The following is a 22,010-nucleotide window of genomic DNA, read 5'->3' as shown; positions in this document are numbered from 1 at the left end:
GGCCTACTTTGACGTTCAATTTAAAAGCTTTCTACACTATGATTTTCCTTATTACATAATGCAGATGTTGATAAAACAGATCATGCCAGACACTGTGGTGGAAGAAAATGTCCCTGAAAAACTCTGCCTTGCTTGTACCTACTCAAAGGCAGCGCAGCCCATACTGAACTATTGAACAACAGCCTAAACAGCACCTACACGATGAGTACATTAATACTTCTGAAAAGAAACACACCAAAAAAACAAAAAAGCTCATCTGAGTAGAATAAATACCATGAACAGCTTCACTTTACCACAGACAGCATTGCCCTGCACTGAGTTTTAACTACAAAGACCTTTGCTAATCCATTTTCTGACTGTCAGAATTAGGGATAAGATTTAAGACCTCTCTCCCCTAGAATTCTCTCTCCGGACTACACTAACAGATGCATGCATTAGATCCGCAGACAGCTCTAGTGGAACCATCAAGAAATTTCCAAAAGAAGGAAAGTAACCTGGTGGTCTAGAATGAGTCGTGTGAACGGCAGCAGTCGTTTTGGCATGTAGCACAACTGAACTAGGAAGATTCGAAGGAACCTTCGAGTTGGCACTATCTAGTGGCATCATGGTTGGCAGGTTAGCAAGTATTTGATATTTATATGTTACCAATCTTACCTCCTCCATCTGGGTTTAACAACTCAACTTTAAAAGACTTTTCCAGTTCAGGGATGGAATTGTCCGTGATGTTGACAGGAATATATTTATATCTTTCTCCTGATTGAAATTCTACTGTGCCAGCAGTCCTCTGAAACACAAATGAAACGTACAGGTGAGATTTACCCATCATATTACCACTATTCTGTGAGTAAAATCATAAAATGAAAATGTTTACTGTATTGCCAAACTGTCATAAATTCTGAAATGGGAAAAGTTAAACACACACACACAAGTAAATATGAACGTGTATAATATCAATTCGAAATACGTGGGCTTTTCATTATTATTTCTGATGCTGGTGACTGAAGGCAAGACTTTGCACATGATAGTCAAATGCTCCATACATGAGATGCTTCCCAAGACCTAATGAATACTTATTTCGCAACTAAATAAAGTAAGCAGGTTTCTGTTTTACCCTTTCTTATTAATCAAAAAAAGAGAGAGAGAGAAGGGGGAGAAAATAAGAAATTTTCATAGCTGACACCTAAAAATTCTAAAGAATTGCTTTGTTTCAATACAGGGAATTCTCTTCCATTATCTGAAAAACGTGTTTTCTTCTTGCCATAAACTTTAGAGTCATTTAATATTTTCTTGTCAGATTGTGTGAGTGCTTGCATTTTACCTTCTACAGCTGGCAAACGTCTCCGCTCTAACTGAGAGGCTGAAGTGCCGACTCACCCAGTGCTTCAATTATTCAACGTGGAGAACGTGCACGGCACCAATTTTACATGCCTGAGATTATAAACAAGCCCAGACCAATCACACTCTATGAAAACATTCTAGAAAGGGTGGTGGGGACTCAGCAGATCCGAGCACTACCTGCTGCTCTCCCAAAGGACCCCTGGTTCAATCCCCAGTGCCCACGTGGCAGCTCAAAACCATCTGTGACTCCAGTTCAGAGGGAACCTGCGCCCTCTTCTGATCTCCTTGGGCACTAGCCATGCTTGTGGTGAGCAGACATACTCACCAATACTGGTCAAATTTTAACTAAAATTTTACAGAGGTGAAAAGGTGTTACCTGTTACTAAAATCATCACAATTGGAGCAAGTGAAATAGGGCGTGCAGATGTAGCTAATGTACCTAGACTTTGGTATCGGGTAGAATATTTCCACAGTTGTAATGGCCGACTGACATTGGACCGTCTTAGGAAGCTGCTTGAAGTTGTAGCATCATACACAGTAAGCATTTCTGACCTTGCTCTTTGGGGCATTGCATGGTCTCACGCTCTCCTTTTCTTTCTACGTTCCAAGTTCCTCCGTCAGTGTTCATTACCAGCTTTAGCATTTTCCTGACAGACTTTAAACGTTGCTGTTCATCACACTCTCCAGGCAGTCCATGGAGACAAGCTAATCCACTCCAGGCTTTTAATACCATGTAGCTGGCACAACTCGTAGGGTAATACGTCTTCTAACCTCTGATACCCAGACTTAACAACTGAACTTTTTATCATTTCTCTCAGAGTCTCATATTTACTATCTTTGTTCGAAAACTATGCTTTATCCAACCCTCTCCATAGCTCTGAATCCTGCCGCAGCATTTTTAACCCTCTTCTTTGCTCTATCAGCCACACTTGGCCCTGAGGTCCTGCCATTTTATCTCCACAGCATGGCCTGAGCCCATCTACTTTTTTTCCTTGGGTTGTGGCGCAAGCCTGATTCAAAACACTTTTTGCCTTGGCTCCATGAATCGGACTTCTTACTTGTCACTCTGTATCCGGTATCTACATCACTTGACCCACTCTCCACAATTCAGCCTAGTGTTTACCAGTGCACAATGCCGTTGTGTGTCCTCTCCTTGTAAAGAATATTCATAACAAGCCAACATTGCAGTATGACCGCGAGGGGTTTGAGTAACCTTGTCTATGCAGACGTTATGTTCTCTCACTACATCTCGCCCTCCACATCAGAGAGAAAACAGCCTTCCTGCAGCTCCTTTAACACCTGGGCCCTTCCCAACCCTGGTGCCTATCTTACGGTGCTACTAGGGTTGCCCAGCTTCGTCGGCATTGCTCTTCCTAAACGTTAGAAGTCAGCATAAAGCTCTTGGTTATACCCAGCCGACTTCACACTCACGCCTCCCAAGGCACAAACCCTGACACGTCCTACACATACAATTCAACAGATAACTAGTTATTTAACTCTTTCTTGTTGGCAATTGACAGTTGCTGGGGAAAAGAGCATCGGTTTATCCTGGACATGGCCCCTGATGGGCTGTCCTACCCCAAGCGCATCCTTGCAGCACTAAATGGAACCAATAGGTTTAAAGTAAAAGTATACATAGTTGGGAGGGAGAATGATGTGATTCACATTGACCAAGAGGCAGCATGATTGGGTTTGATCAAACTCATTATACTCAGGTACGAAGTTCCCAAACACACGAACAATAAAATCACAGGAATCCAAACAGGTGGGCGTAAAGACTTAAGAGATGGCTATCACTCGCCACGTGGATACTAAAATATACATCCTCAAAATAACTTCAGTCCCCTCTGGGATACTCAGAAATGTCTCCACGGGCACACACGTCCTGTCGGCGACAAAATACAGCATGAGTTTTCTGTTGAGTTTCATTTATTACAGAAAGCGTAATGAAATCCGAAGCTGTGGCTATTTCAGCCACACAGGCATTAAAGGCCGTGAGCATGAGCCCTCAAGTATGGCCTCAAGAAAACACACTAAGCTAAGAACACACACATTGTGGAAAACGTCAGCCTCATTAAAGACACGATACACGCTGAAGAAAAACATGCGTAAGCTAAAAAGAGTTTTTGGAGAAAAGAAATCTATGAATACACAGCTGACCAGAGTGGAGCTGAAAGTAATGGAATTCTGCTAACCAAGACTTCCATGGCTCACAAGGAAGAGGAGGGACATATTGTGGCACAAGAGGGACGTGAGGGACAAGAAACGAACACAGGAAGCTGAAAAAAAAAGAATTATTTTGGAAATAATAAATATTGAAGTACATAATTATTTTTCTTTTAAGGATTCCCAAGAAGAAATCCTATCGCTTTCTTATGTAAGACTGTTGTTGACCTTACAAACAGCAGTGGCGGTTGAATGTTACTCTGCATACATCATGTATGTATCATGTATGATGTACAACACATAGAATGCTGTGTTTCATCTCCAGAGTGATCCTGCTCAACGAATATATCACCCCTTCCCAGATAAAGAAACTAAGGTTAAATACGATGTGTCTCTACAATCACACATGTAGAGATCAAGGGAAAACATGGTTCTGCCCATTTCTAAATCCTTAGTACCAAACTAAAGTACCACACCACATTACTTCTCCTTTGAAGAAAAAAAAAAAAGTTGATACAATTGAAAAAAAAAAAAAAAAAAAAAAAAACATGCACACATAATGTCTTTGTAATTTTGACCTTATCTTGTGGACCTTCTTAGAGAGTCTGACATAGTTAAGATCCATATTTTCATATGTATCCTATCAAAAGCTACGCCATTATAGCAAGCCACACAGGGAAAGCTAGAGTGAGTACAACGTACAATACAGTAGCTACCTAAGTGCCATGTTCCATTGCAACAAGCTGTCAACCTACACAAATTTACACGGTCATTTTTTTAAAAATCAGTGTTTATTTTCTTGTTTGATAGGCTCCTTACACGATGTAAGATGCTTCCAACCCTCCATTAGAATTGCATTTAAATGCAGAGATACAAACGCAGTTTCAAAGGGCACACTGATGGGCTGAAACAAGGGTTCACTGGTTAAGAGCCCTTGTTTTTCCTGAGGATTCTCATGTTGGCTCTCAGCTATCTGTAACTCTGGTTTCAGGGGGCCTGCAGCTCTCTTCTGGTCTCAGTGGGGATGGTGCACAAACATACATGCAGGCAAAACGCCCATACACATAACATAAAAAGAAGACATTTAAAAATCCTAGTGATACACACCTGGTAGTCCTCCGGACTGAACGCTGTCAAGGACACTGTTCTAAATTCCACAGTCACCGTGCCAAGCAGTCCTTGTGCACGAATGACCAGTAAGCGGACTTCTCCGTCCTCTTCCTGCACTGTGACGTGTGGCACGCTACTAGCAGGCCGACTCATTGCATCTTCAGGCTCAGGAGGCGGCCCTGTGGAGAACTGCAGCAAGCCTAGCAGAGGCAGAGACAGAGGCTCACAGTCATCTGAAGCAAGCTTTTACAATCATTTCTACCACGGGCTAAAGGCCTGAGGAGTTTCACTCGGAACAGATTTTAACAGAGTTAATTAACATATTTTTAATGCAAAGTGTTTTTCTCATAACTTTTTAAAATAATTTTTTTATTTTTGATATAATAATATGATTATATCATTTTCCCTTCCCTTTCCTTCCTCCTTGCTGATCTTCAAATTTATAGCCTCTTTTTTCATTAATTGTTGCTATGTGAATACATAGCAATATATATTCTTAAATACAACCTATTCAGTCTGTATAATGCTAACTGTGTGTGTGTAAGTATTCCAAGCTGACTATTTGGTATTCAATAACCAATTGGTATGACCTTTCATAGGGAAAACTGTTTCTTCCACTCAGCATCCCTGGTTGCCTGCAGTTCTCTGTAAATGGTTGAGGCTTAGGAGATTTGCCCTGTCTATGTTAGCATGTGTGTTGGTACCATCCTTGCTTAGCTCATGTTTAGGCAGTTATGTTGGTGAGTAAGATGTCTGATCGTGGGGATGCTCGGTGGCACTCAAAGAAAGAATAAGCAGACTACCAAGATGAGACTTGATACCCTATGACCATATAGTGGGGGAGGAGGTCCCCCTCAGTCACAGTCATAGGGGAGGGGAATAGAGTGAAAGCGGGAGGGAGGGAGGAACGGGAGGATACAAGTGATGGGATAACAATTGAGTTGTAATCTGAATAAATTAAATAAATAAATCCTCCCCCAAAAAGACGTCTGGTCGTGTCATAGAAATGTCAGAAGCTAGACTCATAATTGTTTTTAAGCCTTTATCATGTCAAATAGTAAGAGTGTAAGAGGGAAGCAACCAATAGTCCTACCCCACTTTGATGCCAATCAACCACAGCAACCACCACTATGGCACAGCAATCCTACGGGAGGAGCAGTGGCCGCATGCCCTGGCAGTAACCAAAGGCTTTCTGATTGGCCCTAAAACCCTCTCAGCAAAAAGCAAATCATGCCTGGTACTGCGGACCAAGCCAATACCCAGTAAAGTGGATCTTGGACGAGCCAATAACCACCACCTTACTAAACATGGTAAATGAGTGTAGCATAATTCCTAACTACATTTTAAACATGTGTCCTTACATGTAAATGCTGTCCTCACCCCCTCGGGGAGGAAAGTCCTCTATGAACCGGATAGGGACTTCTATAGAAACTACAACCAGTCAACACTGCACAATCGCTCCAACTGATACAACCGTAACACAAACCGGCACCCAAGGCTCAGAATCACTAAGAAGAGGGGGGGCAAAAACACTGTAAGAGCCAGAGGAACAGGGAGTGTCTCATGACTTCTGGAAATGTCATAATGTCAAACATTAAAGGGTTAATTTTCCCCTTGTCTCTATCCAAAGAAATCTATTTAATTCCACTGAACAATAAATAATAGAAACACTAAGGGAATTTAAATTTTTACATCTCCAAACATTTACTCATATTTGACAATACGAAATTGATATACAGCCACACTGACGACATTCTAAAGAATGTGCAGTGCTTTCTTTAAAACTAAACTCTAAGCACAGAATAAGACACTCCTAGTTTCCCTACCCAGACACTTAAAGATACCCTTCCTTCATTCACCTACAAAGTATTATTTTAATAAAAAAATTTAATGTCATAATGATAATTACCAATTAAAACCATCACTTGTTAGTACAAACTACTATAGCGGGAACTCCACTTTTTGAAACCTAATAAAACATAAATTATGAACTTTAATTACTTCCATGTTAATACACCAACATAAACATTTTAATTGTAAGAATTTTGATAACTACGTAAAAGTACTTTTTCACTTTAAATAACCCCACAAAGCTTTCTGAATGTATTATTTAAGCTCAAAAGTTGATGTTTACATTTTTTTTTTTTCATGAACAGCGCCCTACAAAATAGCAACACAGACATCAGCACTTGAAGAGCCCTCAAGGGAGTTCTAGCTTGGACTCACTTGTAAGAAGTCCCTAAAAACACCGAGTACAGCAAGAGACGAGAGAACAATATTGCAACAGAGAGCGGTTTACCATATGGGTGATCGCTAGCTTTGACGGTGATGTCTGTGGTTTCCTTCTCGGGGTCTATGCTGGCACCACTGATGGGAGTTGAACCCAGTTTTCCATCTCCTGGAACTGCAGAAACCAACGTCACCCGAAAATATTCATTTAGCTCAGGAACGTCCTCATCAAGAACGTGCAGATTCAGGACCTGTTCATTGCAAAAGCATGGTAGTAATTGTCACGTGGGTAAAACAACTAATTGTTTATGATGGAAGTTGCCATTAAATATGACTTAATTCTACACAAACTTACACATTTAAACATATATACCTGTATAGGAGCATATATAAATGAAAAGAGATCTGAGAATATTAATCCCTTAATAACATTTCCTTTAGTTAACTAAATGTGTCACCCCAAAATTTCACGTTGTTATCTTGCTCCCAAGTTGATGGTCTTAGAAGTGGAAACTTTGGGAGGAAACTGGGTCTTACAGGAGACTTAGTGAATGAGATCAGTGTCCTTATGAAAGAGACCATGGGAAGCTTTTTTCCTTTTTCTACCAGATGTCGCATAGGATGCAGACATCAAATCTGCAGCCATCCTGCCCTTGGGTATCCCACACAGGATCCAGACATCAAATCTTCAGCCATCCTGCCCTTGGGTATCCCACATAGGATACAGACATCAAATCTGCAGCCATCCTGCCCTTGGGTATCCCACACAGGATGCAGACATCGAATCTGCAGCCATCCTGCCCTTGGGTATCCCACACAGGATACAGACATTGAATCTGCAGCCATCCTGCCCTTGGGTATCCCACACAGGATACAGACATTGAATCTGCAGCCATCCTGCCCTTGGGTATCCCATGATTTCAAACTATAAACAACAAAATGCTGCTGCTTATAAACTCACCAATGTAAAGTGCTTTGTAGTAGCAACATAAACATACAAATGTTTCAAAATAGGAAAGTAAATAAGATATGTAATAAGTCAAATCTGGGATAATATATCCTTGATCTATATTAACATTATATCAGCATTAAAGAATTTATGCAACTAACGTTCAAATTTCTTAATTTCTCTCTTGTAGAAAGACTAAATTATTTTCTGTCTTATAGGATAATAGATACACCTAATTTCAAATATAGTTCAAAATGCTTAAGCACCAAGGAATCGCCAATCAATGAATAAATAAACAGATGATGCAACACTTTCTGGGAAGCATCCAAAGAAACCCAGGCTGCAGTAGAGTTTACCTCAGACCTCTGCCAAGGCAGAAAGGTGATAATGCCACTGGCATTAGCAAAATCATCAACGAGGTAATCGACGCCTTCTGACTCGATCTGTGAAATAGTGTAGAAAACATGGACGTAGTCCAGAGCTCCCCTGGTCCGCTCCACCACACAGGAAGTGGTGGACCCCTCCTCTGTGATCTGTAATTGAACATAAATAATGTTTAAGTGCATGGTGCCATTGACGCCAGTGATGACACTGGTTTCCAGGAGTCCTTCTACTTAGTTCTATGACTTCCCGCATCTCTCAACAGGGATGGATGCCTCTGCATTTGCAAAGTGTATTTGTGAGCACAGTACGATTGTAATGTCTTTACTACGTAAGTAGTTCGTTCATTGATAGCTCCGACCTGCGAGACACAGTTCCAGGTGTAATGGCTGCAAAACAACGCAAGACCCTTCCACCAAATAAAGGAAGTCCAAAGACACCAACAGTCTCAAAATACAGCAAAAGATGAAGCGCAGACAGACCAGATCAGGGCCGAGAGAATGCTGCAAGGCTGGACACATCATCAGGGGTATACGAGGGATGGTTATAACAGCACTGGTACAGTGTTCTGGGTGGAATCATTTGGGGATGGTACAAAGTACAAAGGGTAAATACTTTAGAACTGTCTAGCTAGATGTGGTGACTTTTAATCCCAGGACTTGAGAAACTAACGAAGAAGATTAGGATTTCTGTGAGTTCCAGGCCAGCCTGGGCTACACAGTAAGGCCCTCACTCCTAAAACCCAGGCAGAGCAAAACATCAGATAGATCTGCATCCTCCCTAGAGGATCTCAGCTTGGCTTTGTTTTTACATTTGGAAGCACGATTCACAGGAAACTGCAACTGAAGAGATGGGCAAGTATCGCCCACAACGTAATATGCACTTTGGTGCTTCCATTAGGGCCGGAGAAAAATCATTTGGCGCACGTCTATTGGCAGGTAACAGTGGGAAGGTTTCTCAAAGCAAAGACATGCCAGAACTTTCTCCAGCAAATCCTGAATTTCAAAGAGCAGCAGGAACTCAAGTGGCTCTGTAGTCCACAGGAGGGCACACGCGTGGGTCAACACATCAGCTCTTTGTCTGCTGGCCATGCCGTGCAAGATGAAGCAACAGGATGGAGTCCAGTGAGGTGCCAAGCATACCTCCTCAGTCAGGTTATTCCCGGAAACCCAGGCAGAGCAAAACATCTAATGTGGTGGGTGTAAAGGACGAAAGGCCAGAGGCAGATTCAGACTCTGCATCAGAAAGGCTTGTGAGTGGACCTAGGGCCAGCCTCAGTTCTGCTTCCTGCTTCCCAAGCCTTAGTTTCAGCACATGGGACATCCTGGGGACAACATTCCAACTCTCTAAGAGATTGGACCCTAAGCCAGCAACTTGGCTGAGGCTCTCACTAGTCTAACTTTGGGTGAGATGGTAGAAAGACAAGTGGTTCCTATGCTGGTGTGCCCATCGCCAGACTTTCACATAATATGTCCCCACATGATGGATGTTGTCAACTGATTAAAACAGGCACCCATTAAGCCTTTAGGTGTTGGCTCTGGCAAGAGGTACTGGGAATGCAAATCCATTAGCTACATCAATTCCGCTAAGAGTGAACTGCTGTTCCTGTGGCTGAGATCGCTCGACCCCTGAATGATTCACTGCCAAGTGCTCAACATTGGTCCCTGCTGTCTTGCTTACAGCCTGAGATACATGCACAGTTTGTAGATGAGTCTTGAAACAACGAACCCACACTATCATATCCCTGTATCCCTTCCATCGTGCTGTTGTTCATGACAGCACTGAGGTGGCACAGGAGAATCCGGCGAATAAGCAAGGAAGTCTCATGTTGGCTCCCTAAATGCTGAGAGTCCGTTGAAAATGTCCTTCTCCTACGACTGTGACTGAGGGGACTTCCTCCCCCTGTAGATGCTCATAGGGTATCAAGTCTCTTCTTGGTAGCCTGCTATCCTTCCTCTGAGTGCCACAAGGTCTCCCCATCCAGGGGACGTGGTCAAATATGGGGCACCAGAGTTCGTGTGAAAGTCAATCCCCACTCTCCACTCCACTGTGGAAAATGTTCTGTCCACTGGCTAGATCTGGGTAGGGGTTCGAAGTTTATTGCAGTATAAACATCCTTACTTCTAGTCATCTTGATTCTTCTAAGTCCCTAAGTCAACCAGCTGTGTCACTAGCATTGCTCAAGAGTACACATCTCTTCATACTTCACGTCGCTTCTCCCCCCTCATAAGATGGGGTATCCAGTAAGCTGTTTATAGCTCTGCCTCTATGTCCTTCTCAGTCCTCTCCAAATAGAGCAAAAGGAAAAAAAAAAGGTAGCCTGCTTTCAGCAAGTGCCAACATTTCAAGCAGGTTCTCCCTTATATATCTGTCAAAGAATTTTTGTTAAGAATTATAGACAAGTTCTAAGTATATACTGATGTAATTGGCTAACAAAACAGCGAAGAGACACCTCAACCTGACAGCTGTGGAATGAACCTACAGTTCCAGCGAGGCCAGGATTGATCTCATAAATTTGGAAGTCAAGAGATAAACGGTATCAAAGGCCATACACTAGGGCCATTACACACATAAAGTTTGAAAAGTGATGTATAGGAGCTAGAGAGATGGCTCAGCGGTTAAGAGCACTGATTGCTCTTCCAAAGGTCATGAGTTCAATTCCCAGCAACCACATGGTGGCTCACAACCATCTATAATGTGATCTGATGTGCACTGTATACATAATAAATAAATATTTTAAAATAAATAATAAAAAATTCTTGAAAGAAAGAAAGAAAGAAAGAAACGTGATGTATAAAAGACAGGCTGAGGTAACGCAAATAGTGAGTTCAGACACAAAGAAGGAAATTAAGCGCATCCAATTCCACTAGATAAAATAGTTTTGATGTCATGGGATTGTTCCAGTGTGTTAAGAGGGAGCAGTAAATACAAGCTCCCATCCTTAAGCAACAAATTATCTCCAACTGACAACTTCTTACAAAGGAAAAATTATTTTCTCTAACGGAGTCTTTTTGGGGCATAGAAAGCACACTTAAGGGTAGACCCCCATGTCCAGCTACTGGGCATGGGCAACACAAAACGAACTCTAGATAATATGTAGATTTTTGTCTCATGTTGCTTTGTTTGGGCATTTTTCATCTTTTAGTCTTTTGCTTGTTTATTATGGTTTCAGGTTTTTGTGGGGGTTTTTTCCCCCACAAGTTTGGCTATTGAGTGCCTGACCGTCTCTGTATGTGTTTCTTGGTTTTGTTTTTCAGTCTGGCTTGTTTGTTTTTTATTTGCCACTCAGCTTGTTTTCTAAACAGAGGGCAAAAGACATGGAGCTGGGTGAGTGAGTTGGCTGGGGGAGAACCATGATCAGAACACACTGTATGAATAAATGATTTCCAGTATAAATGTAAAGTCCTTAATAAAATATAATAAGTTAAATACAAACTGAGTTTTGCATTTGGTTATAACTTTGAGTTCATCCACAAGGTATGGTGAACACAGGAAACTATTCCCGCTCCAAACAAGCAACAAAAAAATATAGACACATCAAACATGGACCAGAGACCTCAGTTCAGCACTTGTGTTGCAAGCCACATGTTATTTCTAGGGTTACAGTTTTTCTTCTGGTTTTAAATAACTATCTTTGTATCACTTCAGGGTACCAAGTAAGCTGTAACTTTCTGAGGACCATTCTTACAGGTAACCCTGAGTTCCTTCCCAAGGCAGTACGCCACAGCACACCTGTCATAGGATGCCCTAAATAGCCCCTGTGTGCATGGCTCTGTTGGTTTCCATCTTACTTTTTAAGCATCAGTGGTTAAGCATGTGTGCGTTTGTATCTCCTGCTCCTGTTGCTCTCTGTCTATCCAGCTCAGTGTCCTCACAACCTAACCAGGTGACTGTGATGGCTTCTAGAAAGGCATCCAGGATGTTAAGACAGGACTGGCTGGCCCTTCGGTGAGGCTCTCCAACCTTAAGGGCTGAAGAGAGGACAAGACAGAGACTCCGGCACAGTATGGCTTCCCATGTGATGCCTCTAAAGGCTCCGCATGGCACCTGCACACTACCGGCAGGATGTACCTGAGCAAGTGTGTGATGGAAGAGTGTGGTCCAGGGTCAGAGGCCCCGTCACTGGATGCTCATCAACTCTTTCTAGAGCCTTCTTAAACAGATCATAATTATTCCTGGACTTGGAGGAAAATTAAACAAGCATCACAGATAGATTCTAGTAAGATATTACTATATATAAGCATTTCCTCCTTTAAAAATATAGACACCCATGTGCTATGAGAGAAATGCTACATTAAAATATCTCTATTTTTTTACTTTACATTTCTTGGTAATTTATTTTTCTTTCATACAGAATTTCCTTTCCTTTATTTTTTTTTTTTTCAGATAAAAGAAGGTAATACGTGGGAATATATTTTTTAAAGTTTCTCAATATTAGGGAAAAGCTATATTTTAAGTGAATCTGGGCAGGATTTGCAGCTGTGCATTGTGCCTGCCTATTTCTTTCCTTTTTTCTTTCTTTTTTTTTTTTTTTTTTTTTTACTAGCTGAAACATATTAATATATAATGTTCTTATTCTATTTTTTTTAGTCTTACAATTAAGCTTAGTTGTTTAGGGGTTAAGATGTTTTCAGGCTTACGTAGATGCTTTAAGTTGATAATGATGAGATATGATAAATACTGATTTAAGTTCAGAATTTTAGATGCACGAAGATAGAAAAGATATCTTCTTCAAGGTTGCCAAGTACAAACAGCAAAAACACTATGAATGTAACATATATATAATTCCTGGTTGTTTCGTGGTTCTTCTTGCTGTAGATAGTTGATCGTATGTATGTGTTACAATATAAATGCATATGTAAAAAAATATTTAATAAAAAGTCTCACTTTATAAAGAAGAAATCTGTACACACTAAAAAGCGGGATTCCTATGTATTTCAACTTCCAACAGGTTGACTGTTGATTTGCTTCCATTTGTCCTTCAAATTTTGTTTTTATTTATTATTTTAAAAATGTATACAATATATTTTTTTATCATATTTCCCCCTCCCCATGTATTCGCAGATTCTACCCTCCACCCATAAAATGTCATGTTCTTTCTCTAACAAAAAAATACTAAACTGAAACAAAACAAAACAAAACAGTAATAATAACACAAACACACACATGCACAAACACACACAAACACACAAACACAAATGGAGTCCTATTTGTGTTGGCAACCGCAAATTTTAATGAGGATGAATTTCTTGTACAACCTGAGCCAATGAGCCATTAATTTGATTATGTAAATATTCAAATTTTTCAGCAAAAGGCAGGGAGTAAATACATCCAAAGACTTACACAGAAATGTGAGAAAGGTCTTTTTAGCAGGACCAAGAGGGATCAGTAGTAGAATGAAGCTTTGTTTTCTCACCACACCTTCAACTGGGGAAACCATCAACAAAACCTATAGCCTCCTGACACGCTATTCAAGTATATTCAAATACACGCTGTATGTTAAGTGTATGTAGAAAAATGCAATGCTGTGCTATATTCAGCAAAGCATATCTTACAAAATTTCAGTTAAAGACTCCTTTAGGGATCAAGAGTCCATAAAAACAAATAACGTAGGATGCTTGGCCATAAAAAGTATTGTGGAGAGTGGGGTCTGACTTTCACATGAACTCTGGTGCCTCATATTTGACCATGTCCCCATGGAGGGGGAGACCTATTGGCACTCAGAGGAAGGCTAGCAGGCTACCAAGAAGAGACTTGATACCCTATGAGCATATACAGGGGGAGGAGGTCCCCCTCAGTCACAGTCATAGGGGAGGGGAGTAAGGGGAAAATGGGAGGGAGGGAGGAATGGGAGGATACAAGGGATGGGATAACCATTGAGACGTAATATGAGTAAATTAATAAAATATATTTTTTAAAAGTATACCATTAATCTTCACAAATATTATAAAAGGAACAGCATCCCCTGAGGTTTTATTGTTTTCAATACTTCAGTGTCAAAAGGACTGAGCAATACTGAGAAAAGGCGCGTTCCTGCGGCTTAGTGATAAGCACCGCGTCCACCATTCCAGCTCCACTATTCGGGTGGGTATACGTCATCTCCAGAGACTTTACTTCAGGTTTATGCTTTTGCCCTCCCACAGCCTGACATCTGACCCTGGAATGGTCCTCTGGGACAGGATGCCTAAGAACACAAGTCTGACACTTCTGACACACTCAGGAAAGCCCTCAAGTCCGGTTCAATTTACTGACACGGGAGTCTATCAAGAGACGGAAATCTGTATCTAAAGGTTTTACCTAACTGTCATGTTTACGTAAAGTGGCGTTAGAGTCCTGACACAAACATCAGGACGGTGAAGGGATGAACCAGAATCTTCTAAGCCACCTTTCATCGGTTTCACGTGAGAGACAGCGGTCCTCCATACTACATCCCCTTTTGTTTCCTGCAAGTGCTGGTGCTTTGGAGGCTAGAAAGGATGCTAGAGGCCCCTGGACCTGGATTCTGAGCAGGTGTAGCCGCCCAATAGGGATGCTGGGAACCAGACTCAGGTCCTCTGCAAGAGCAGCACATACTCTCCATCACTAGGCCATTTCCCCCAGGTCCTTGCTCTTAGGCAGAATTCTGCCAAATGTTCACATCAATGGAAGATCAGAGGTAAGGGGGATCAATAGGGAGAGTTCTCAAGTCCCCACACTCAGAAACAGGGCAGTTCTGTGAACTGTGAAGCAGGCTTCTTCGTGGAAACACAAAATTAAAGCTAAGGAACTACAAATCCACTTTGGGTTTTTATTGCTTTCATGTCTGGGTAATGCTCTGTGAGCACTAATGGGATTTATTAGCATAATATAGTAGGCACTTGACACAGTTAACTGAAGATGGTATTCTTATTTCCACAATGTTCTTCCCAGGCCATTTTCTAAATTGATTCTTACACAATGTATACAAAAATATAAAACAAAGGCTTAGTTATAAAATGTGAGTCATGCAAGTTCTGCCAGCTATTGTAAAAAAGTAATTTTGTCAATTAATACTTATACGGGGTATATGATTTTATAACCTGAGTTAAAGAAGAAATAACAGAAATTACACAGAATAACAAGGTGGAGGAAGGAACATGGTGACGTGGGTAACGTGCTGCGTCTAACAAGATCAGCCATCCGCTCAATACAGATCCTGCCTGCACTCCAAACAATCATCTCATACTTAGCAGAGCTCCTACTCGCCCATAAGCTTATTGATTGTTTCTATTATAACTTACTAAGTACCTGCTATTTCCTGGGACATAGTGTGCCTGGGTAAAGAAGAAGTTATGCAATTATTATCACTTTCAACATTTCTGAAAATGACCCAAGGAGCTACTAAACGCAAAGTCTTAAGAGGCAGAGAATAAACAGAACCCCCAAACCTTTTTATTTGTGGATCCTGCACACTCATAAAAGCAGGGAGAAATCCATCTAGTTCCTGTCTTTGTCAGTGAACTCCTTTGTTATGCACAGTACCTCAAATGTAACAATGAAGTAAGCAGTGACTACTAACTAATGGCAATGCAACACTAAGCCTGCCTGTCAACACAAACAATGTATATTTTGAGTAATCACTATACACTCTAAAACAAAGAAAAAAAAAAGTAACAGGAAGCAGCATTGTCTGTTTTCATACCTCTCGAAAGTCTGGCTCAATCTTCCAGGCCACAGATCTGCCTGCATTCCCAAGGGGACCTGCCAGGCCCTGGAACATGCCAGGAGTCTTGTAGGCACCAGGAATATCCAGGTGACCAGCCAGCACCAGGGACAACCAAATGGCTAAAGGTCAGAGTAAGAACATAATGAACCAAGCCACCACCAGAGCCCAGCTGTCCTTCTATAGCAAGCCCTGGATATCCTAACACAGCTGAAGCACAAGAAGTAGACCTTAAGCCCAATCTTATAAAGATGACAGAGGCCTTTAAGGAGGAAATGTACAAATCCCTTAAAGAAATACAGGAAAATACGGCCAAACAGGTGAAGGAAATAAATTAAAACTGTTCAAGACCTAGAAGTGAAAATAGAAGCAATTTAAAACACACACACACACACACACACACACACACACACACACACACACACACACAAATGGAGGGCATCCTGGAGACGGAAAACCTAGGGAAGAGAACAGGAACAACAGACACAAGTATCACAAACAGAATACAAGAGACGGAAGCAAGAATCTCAGGCACAGAAGAAGCAATTGAAGAAACCAATACATCGGTAACAAAATGTTAAATCAAAAAAGTTCCTGACACAAAACATCCAAGAAATCTAGGACAATAAGAAAAGATCAAACCTAAAAATAATAGGAATAGAAGACTAAGATTCCCAGCTCCAAGGCCTAGAAAATGTTTTCAACAAAATCAAAGAAGAAAATTTCTCCAACCTAAAGAAAGATATGCCTATGAACATAGAGAAAGCTTACAAAACACTAGATAGATTGGATCAGAAAAGAAAACCCTCCTGCCACATAATAGTCAAAACACTATATGTATGGAACAAAGAAAGAATATTAAGGTTTCAAGGAAAAAGGGGCAGCTAACATATAATGGCAAACCTATCAGAATTACAACCAAATTCTTAAAAGAGATGCTAAAAGCCAGAAAGGCCTAGGAAGATGTCTTACAGACCCTAAGAAATGACAAATGTCAGTCCAGAATACCATACCCAACAAAATTCTCAATCACAATAAACAGAGAAAACAAAGTATTCTCTGACAAAAAAACAAATTTAATCAATTTCTATCCACAAATCCAACCCTACAGAAGATATTAGAAGGAAATCTCCAGCCCAAGGAGGTTAACAACACCAAAGAAAACACAAGAAATAAATAACCCCACACCAGCAAAAACAAAAGGGAAGAACACACATATGTGTGCGTGCCCCACCACCAATGTCAAAATAACATGAATTAATAATCAGTGGTCATTAATATCTCTCAACATCAGTGGACTCAATTTCCCAATAAAACAGACACAAGCTAACAATGGATGCGAAAATAGGATCCATTATTCTGGGGCATACAAGAAACACACCTCAGCAACAAAGGTAGACATCACCTCAGAGGAAAGGGCTGAAAATAGCTTTTCCAAGTAAACAGACCCGAGGAGCAAGTTGGAGTATCATTTTAATATCTAATGAAATAGAGTTCAAATCAAAACCAATCAAAAGAGAGAGGGAAGGGCTAAGGAAATATGCACCAAGAAGATGTTTCAGTTCTGAAAATCTATGCCCCAAATGCAAAGGCACCCATTTTCACAAAAGAAACATTACTGAAGCTTAAATCACACATCAAACCCCACATATTCATAGTGGGAGGCTTCAACCCACTCTCACCAATGGACGAGTCATTGAGACAGAAAGTAAACAGAGAAATAATGACGCTAACAGACATTATAAATCAATCAGACCTAACAAATATCTACAGAACATTTTACCCAAACACAAAAGAATATACCTTCTTCACAACACTTCATGGAACCTTCTCCAAAACTGACCGTATGTTTGGTTACAAAACAAGCCTCAGCAGATACAAGAAAATTGAAATAACTCATTGTATCTTATCAGGTCACTGTGGATTAAGGCTGGACATCAGCAACTCAGAAACAACTGAAAGCCTACACATTCATGGAAACTGAACAACTCTCTACTCAATGACCACTGGATCAGGAAATAGTGAATGAAATTGAAGACTTTCTAAAATTCAATGAAAATGACGGCACAACATACCCAAACTTATGGGACACAATGAAAGCAGTACTAAGAGGAAAGTCCATAGCACTAAGTGCCTACATAAAGAAGCTGGAGAGGCCTCACACTTGCATTTTAACATCACAGCTAAACGCACTAGAACACAAGGAAGCAAACACACCCAAGAGGAGTAGATGGCAGGAAATAATCAAATTCAGGACTGGAATCAATAAATTATAAACAAAGAGAATAATAAAAAGAATCTACAAGAGCTAAACAGCGAATTCTCCTCAAAAGAGGAATCTCTAATGCCTGAGAAGCACTTAGAGAAATGTTCAACATCCTTAGTTATCAGGGAAATGTAAATCAAAATGACTCTGAGATTCCATCTTACACCAAGCAGAATGGCAAAGATCAAAAACTCAAGCAATAGCCCATGCCGGTGAGGATGTGGAGCAAGGGGAACACTCCCCCATTGCTGGTAGGAGTGCAAACTTGTACAGCCACTTTGGAAATCAATCTGACAGTTTCTCAGAAAATTGGGAACAGTTCTACCTCAAGACCCAGATATACTGTTGCTGAGCATATACCAAAAAAAGGAGCTCCACCATACAATAAGGACACTTGCTCAACTATGGTCATAGCAGCTTCATTCATAATAGCCAGAAACTGGAAACAACCTATGTGTTCCTCAGCCAAAGAATAGATAAAGAAAATGTGGTATAATTGCCCAATGGAATACTACTCAGCTACTAAAAACAATGACATCATGAAATTTGAAGGCAAATGGATGGAACTAGAAAATATCATCCTGAGTGAGGTAACCCAGACCTAGAAAGCCATACATGGTATGTTTTCACTTATAAGTGGATATGAGCCATAAAGTTCAGGATAACCATGCTACAATCCACAGACCCCCAAGAAGGAAAGTAGCAAGGAGGGCCCAAGGGAGGATGTTCGAATCTCACTCAGCAGGGAAAATGGAGGGAGGGAACTGAGTGGGAGAGAGAGTGGCATAGGGAACAGGAGGGATCAAATGAGAGGAGGATGGAGGGAAATAGAACTGGGAGAAAGAACTGAAGTTGGTGGGAAGAAGGGTAGCTCTAGGTCAAGCCAGGAACCTAGGACAAGGGGAACTTTCAGGAATCTATGAGGGTGACCCTAGCTAAGATTCCTAGCAACAGCAGGTATGGAACCTGAAATGGCCACCCCCTATAACCAGGTAGGACTCCTAATGGACAGATAGGGACACCAATCCTCCCACAAAATTTTTGACCCAAAATTTATTCTGCCTACAGGACGCACAGGGATAAAGATGAATCAGAAATTGAGGGAATGGCCAACCAATGACTGGCCCAACTTGAGACTCATCCTATGAGACAACAGAGCGAACCCCTGACACTATTAACCATATTCTTCTGTACTTGCACAGAGGAGCCTAGTATAACTGTCCTCTGAGAAGGTTCACCCAGCAACCGACAGAAACAGATGCAGAGACCTACAGTCAAACATTCGGCAGGGCACAGGGAGTGTTGTCAAGGAGGGGACAAAGGATTGAAGGAGCCTTAGAAGCTAAGGAGAACACACACACACACACACACACACACACACACACACACACACACACACACACACACAACCAACCCTACAGAATCAACTAACCTGGGCCCATAAGGGCTCACAGAGACTGAACCACCAACCAAAGAGCATGCATGGGACAGACCTAGGTCCCCTACACATAGATACCAGATGTGGAGCTTGGTCTTCATGTGAGTGCACTAACAACTGCAGCAGGGGCTGTCTCTGACTCTGTTGCCTGCATCAGATCCCTCTCCCCTTACTGGACCACTTTGTCTGGCCTCAATAGGAGAAGATGCACCTAGTCCTACATACCTTTGATATGCCAAAGAGGCCTTTCCTTCTCTGAAGAGAAAGTGAGGGAAGAATTGGAGGGACAGAAAATATGAAGGAAGGGCTGGCAGGAGAGTGTGGAGGGGAAGCTGTGATGGAGATATAAAGCAAATTGGTTAATTAATGAAAAAAAAAACTGATGCTCTCTAGTCTTGTGGTTACCACGTAAACTAGGGGTCTACATGATGTTCCAGAGATCTAGGTGTTGCAGTTTACGCTACAATGAGTCGGTGACATGAATGATTTTCTCAAGTTCTACCCATCCCGTTTTTCTTAATCGCTCAATTCACACATACGTTCACCCAGATCCACTGGAGTCAAGTTGCAGAGCCAGAGGCTGTCCTGTCTCTTGGCAGCCTTCTATGGACACGGAGCTTTTGCTGTCACACACAGCACCTGTAAAGCGGTTTCATGAGATCTCATATCACTGATCAGGAAAGTGAGACGATCGCGTGTCTTTGGAAACTTAGGAAGATCTGATAAGGACTGAAAATCAGCCTAATGAATTAAACCAGCCAAGACAGTTGATAAGAAACAATTACATCCGAGTTAGGAGCCTCCTATAGCTACTTTAAAATGTTCTCTGTAAGGGAAAAAAAGGCATATTGAAATGAATTTTCATTTTTAACTATTCATACAGGCTTTTCAATATTAATTATTTTATATACATATATGGTATCCAAAATATTAGCCAAGTTCTATGTGGTACATAACTTCTCATTGTTTAGCGTGATTAACTTCAAAGCTAATGGCTAAAAGGAATTTGCTCTTTTGTTATTGCTGGCAACTAACTAAAGCTGCAATCCACCAGGACGGGGGCTGAGGTTTGTATGTGCAAACACAGCTACGACATACGAAAGCTAGTTCAGGCGCAGACAAATCCACCTACAACACAGGTTTTACTGTGATGGTCTCCAAGCTCCCTACTTACCTCTGGTATACAAGCTCCAGTGAAGCCAAACAGGCCGTTGGCATTGTCACTTTTCTGTATTCTTAGTCTAGCTGTAGAATTCTCCTCAGAAATCTGAGCCCCTCCATACACAGAGACCAGTTTAAGCAGGAATAATTCTTCTCCTTCCTCTTCGTTATCATCTCTTGCAGAAACGATGAATGACTTGCTAGTCTCTCCTTGTCTGAACTCCAGATACCCAGAGACGGGATGCAAATCATTCCTTGCGGGCACAGCATGAAGTTCATAGATCTCTTCAGCAGTCAGCTTCCGCTCATAGGCCCTCACATCCTGCATCCGACCAGTGAACCTGTCACCGCCGTTCATCCCTGCCCCAACTCTCAGTATCCCAGGACCTGAAATCAGACGTGCATGCGTTGAGATGCCACAGTAGCCACTGTTTCTTGTCACAAGTTGTAAGTGTGATTCGGAAAGCAAGACAATTTCCATGAAGTATATGTCTAAATAAAATTTTGGCATAACTAAAAAGTGATCAAATCAACATTATCTTCTATTATGACAGAAAAAGAACCTGCATGATAATAATTGCTGGGATTTGTGATCTCGCACTGCAGTGTCTACCCTCAAAATTAAATGAAGCTCTGGAAAGTAATTTATGTCAGTCTGTCAGAACCATTTACGGACAGAGCAATAAACAAACACATTCATGCTCAAATCTACCCATGGGTATTTGTGTGGTGGCGTATATTTATTTGAGTCGACATGTGTCCTGTGAAACTTTAAAATTATTTACTGACCTAAATGTGGAGCGGGTTAGCTCCGCTCCACTTTGAAAACTACAGATTATACTACTCCCAGAGAACGGGGAAAGCTCTATGTGTTAAAAATTCATCTCGAGTTAACTAAAGTGGTAATTTAGGGAAGTGGTGATTTCTATAAGCCGTGTATATCATTTTGTCCAAAAGCTAAGCAAAGAGAGCTCTCAGAACACTGTATACAAGCGTAAAGAACAGCAGCAGACAGCCCACCTATCCAGCCAACACCGCCACAGTCCCTTCTAGGAGTGTGCCAATTAACAGTTTAGTTGGTTTGGTTTTGAATTTGGCTTTTGATGGCTGGTGACAACATTTCATTATTGCTCCTGGCCAGGAACTTGCTACACATCCCAGGTTGGCCCGTCCCTCATGATACCCCTGCCTCAGCCCTCCCAAGTACACACAGTCCACCCTGAGTTACTCTACATGATGGCATATGATTTGGCGAAAAGCCGACAAAAGATTATCTCTTCAAAGCAAGGCA

At 41.4% G+C, this 22,010-nt stretch overlaps 1 protein-coding gene across 1 annotated transcript in view; it reads right to left on the bottom strand.

The window, feature by feature from the left end:
• Nucleotides 1-22,010, bottom strand: part of Adgrv1 (adhesion G protein-coupled receptor V1) — a 469,943-nt gene that overhangs the window by 413,909 nt on the left and 34,024 nt on the right. The window contains exons 20-24 of the mRNA XM_051172399.1: nucleotides 20,733-21,106; nucleotides 8,149-8,325; nucleotides 6,914-7,094; nucleotides 4,612-4,814; nucleotides 655-784 (exon numbers count right to left, since the gene is read on the bottom strand). Of these exons, the coding sequence (XP_051028356.1) occupies nucleotides 655-784; nucleotides 4,612-4,814; nucleotides 6,914-7,094; nucleotides 8,149-8,325; nucleotides 20,733-21,106 (1,065 nt within the window). The remainder of the gene's footprint in view (nucleotides 1-654; nucleotides 785-4,611; nucleotides 4,815-6,913; nucleotides 7,095-8,148; nucleotides 8,326-20,732; nucleotides 21,107-22,010) is intronic.

This window comes from Acomys russatus, chromosome 30, assembly GCF_903995435.1.
Source record: "Acomys russatus chromosome 30, mAcoRus1.1, whole genome shotgun sequence".
Taxonomy (NCBI): domain Eukaryota; kingdom Metazoa; phylum Chordata; class Mammalia; order Rodentia; family Muridae; genus Acomys; species Acomys russatus.
The sequence above is the reverse complement of the archived record's forward strand: the minus strand, read 5'-3'. Positions and strand labels throughout refer to the sequence as shown.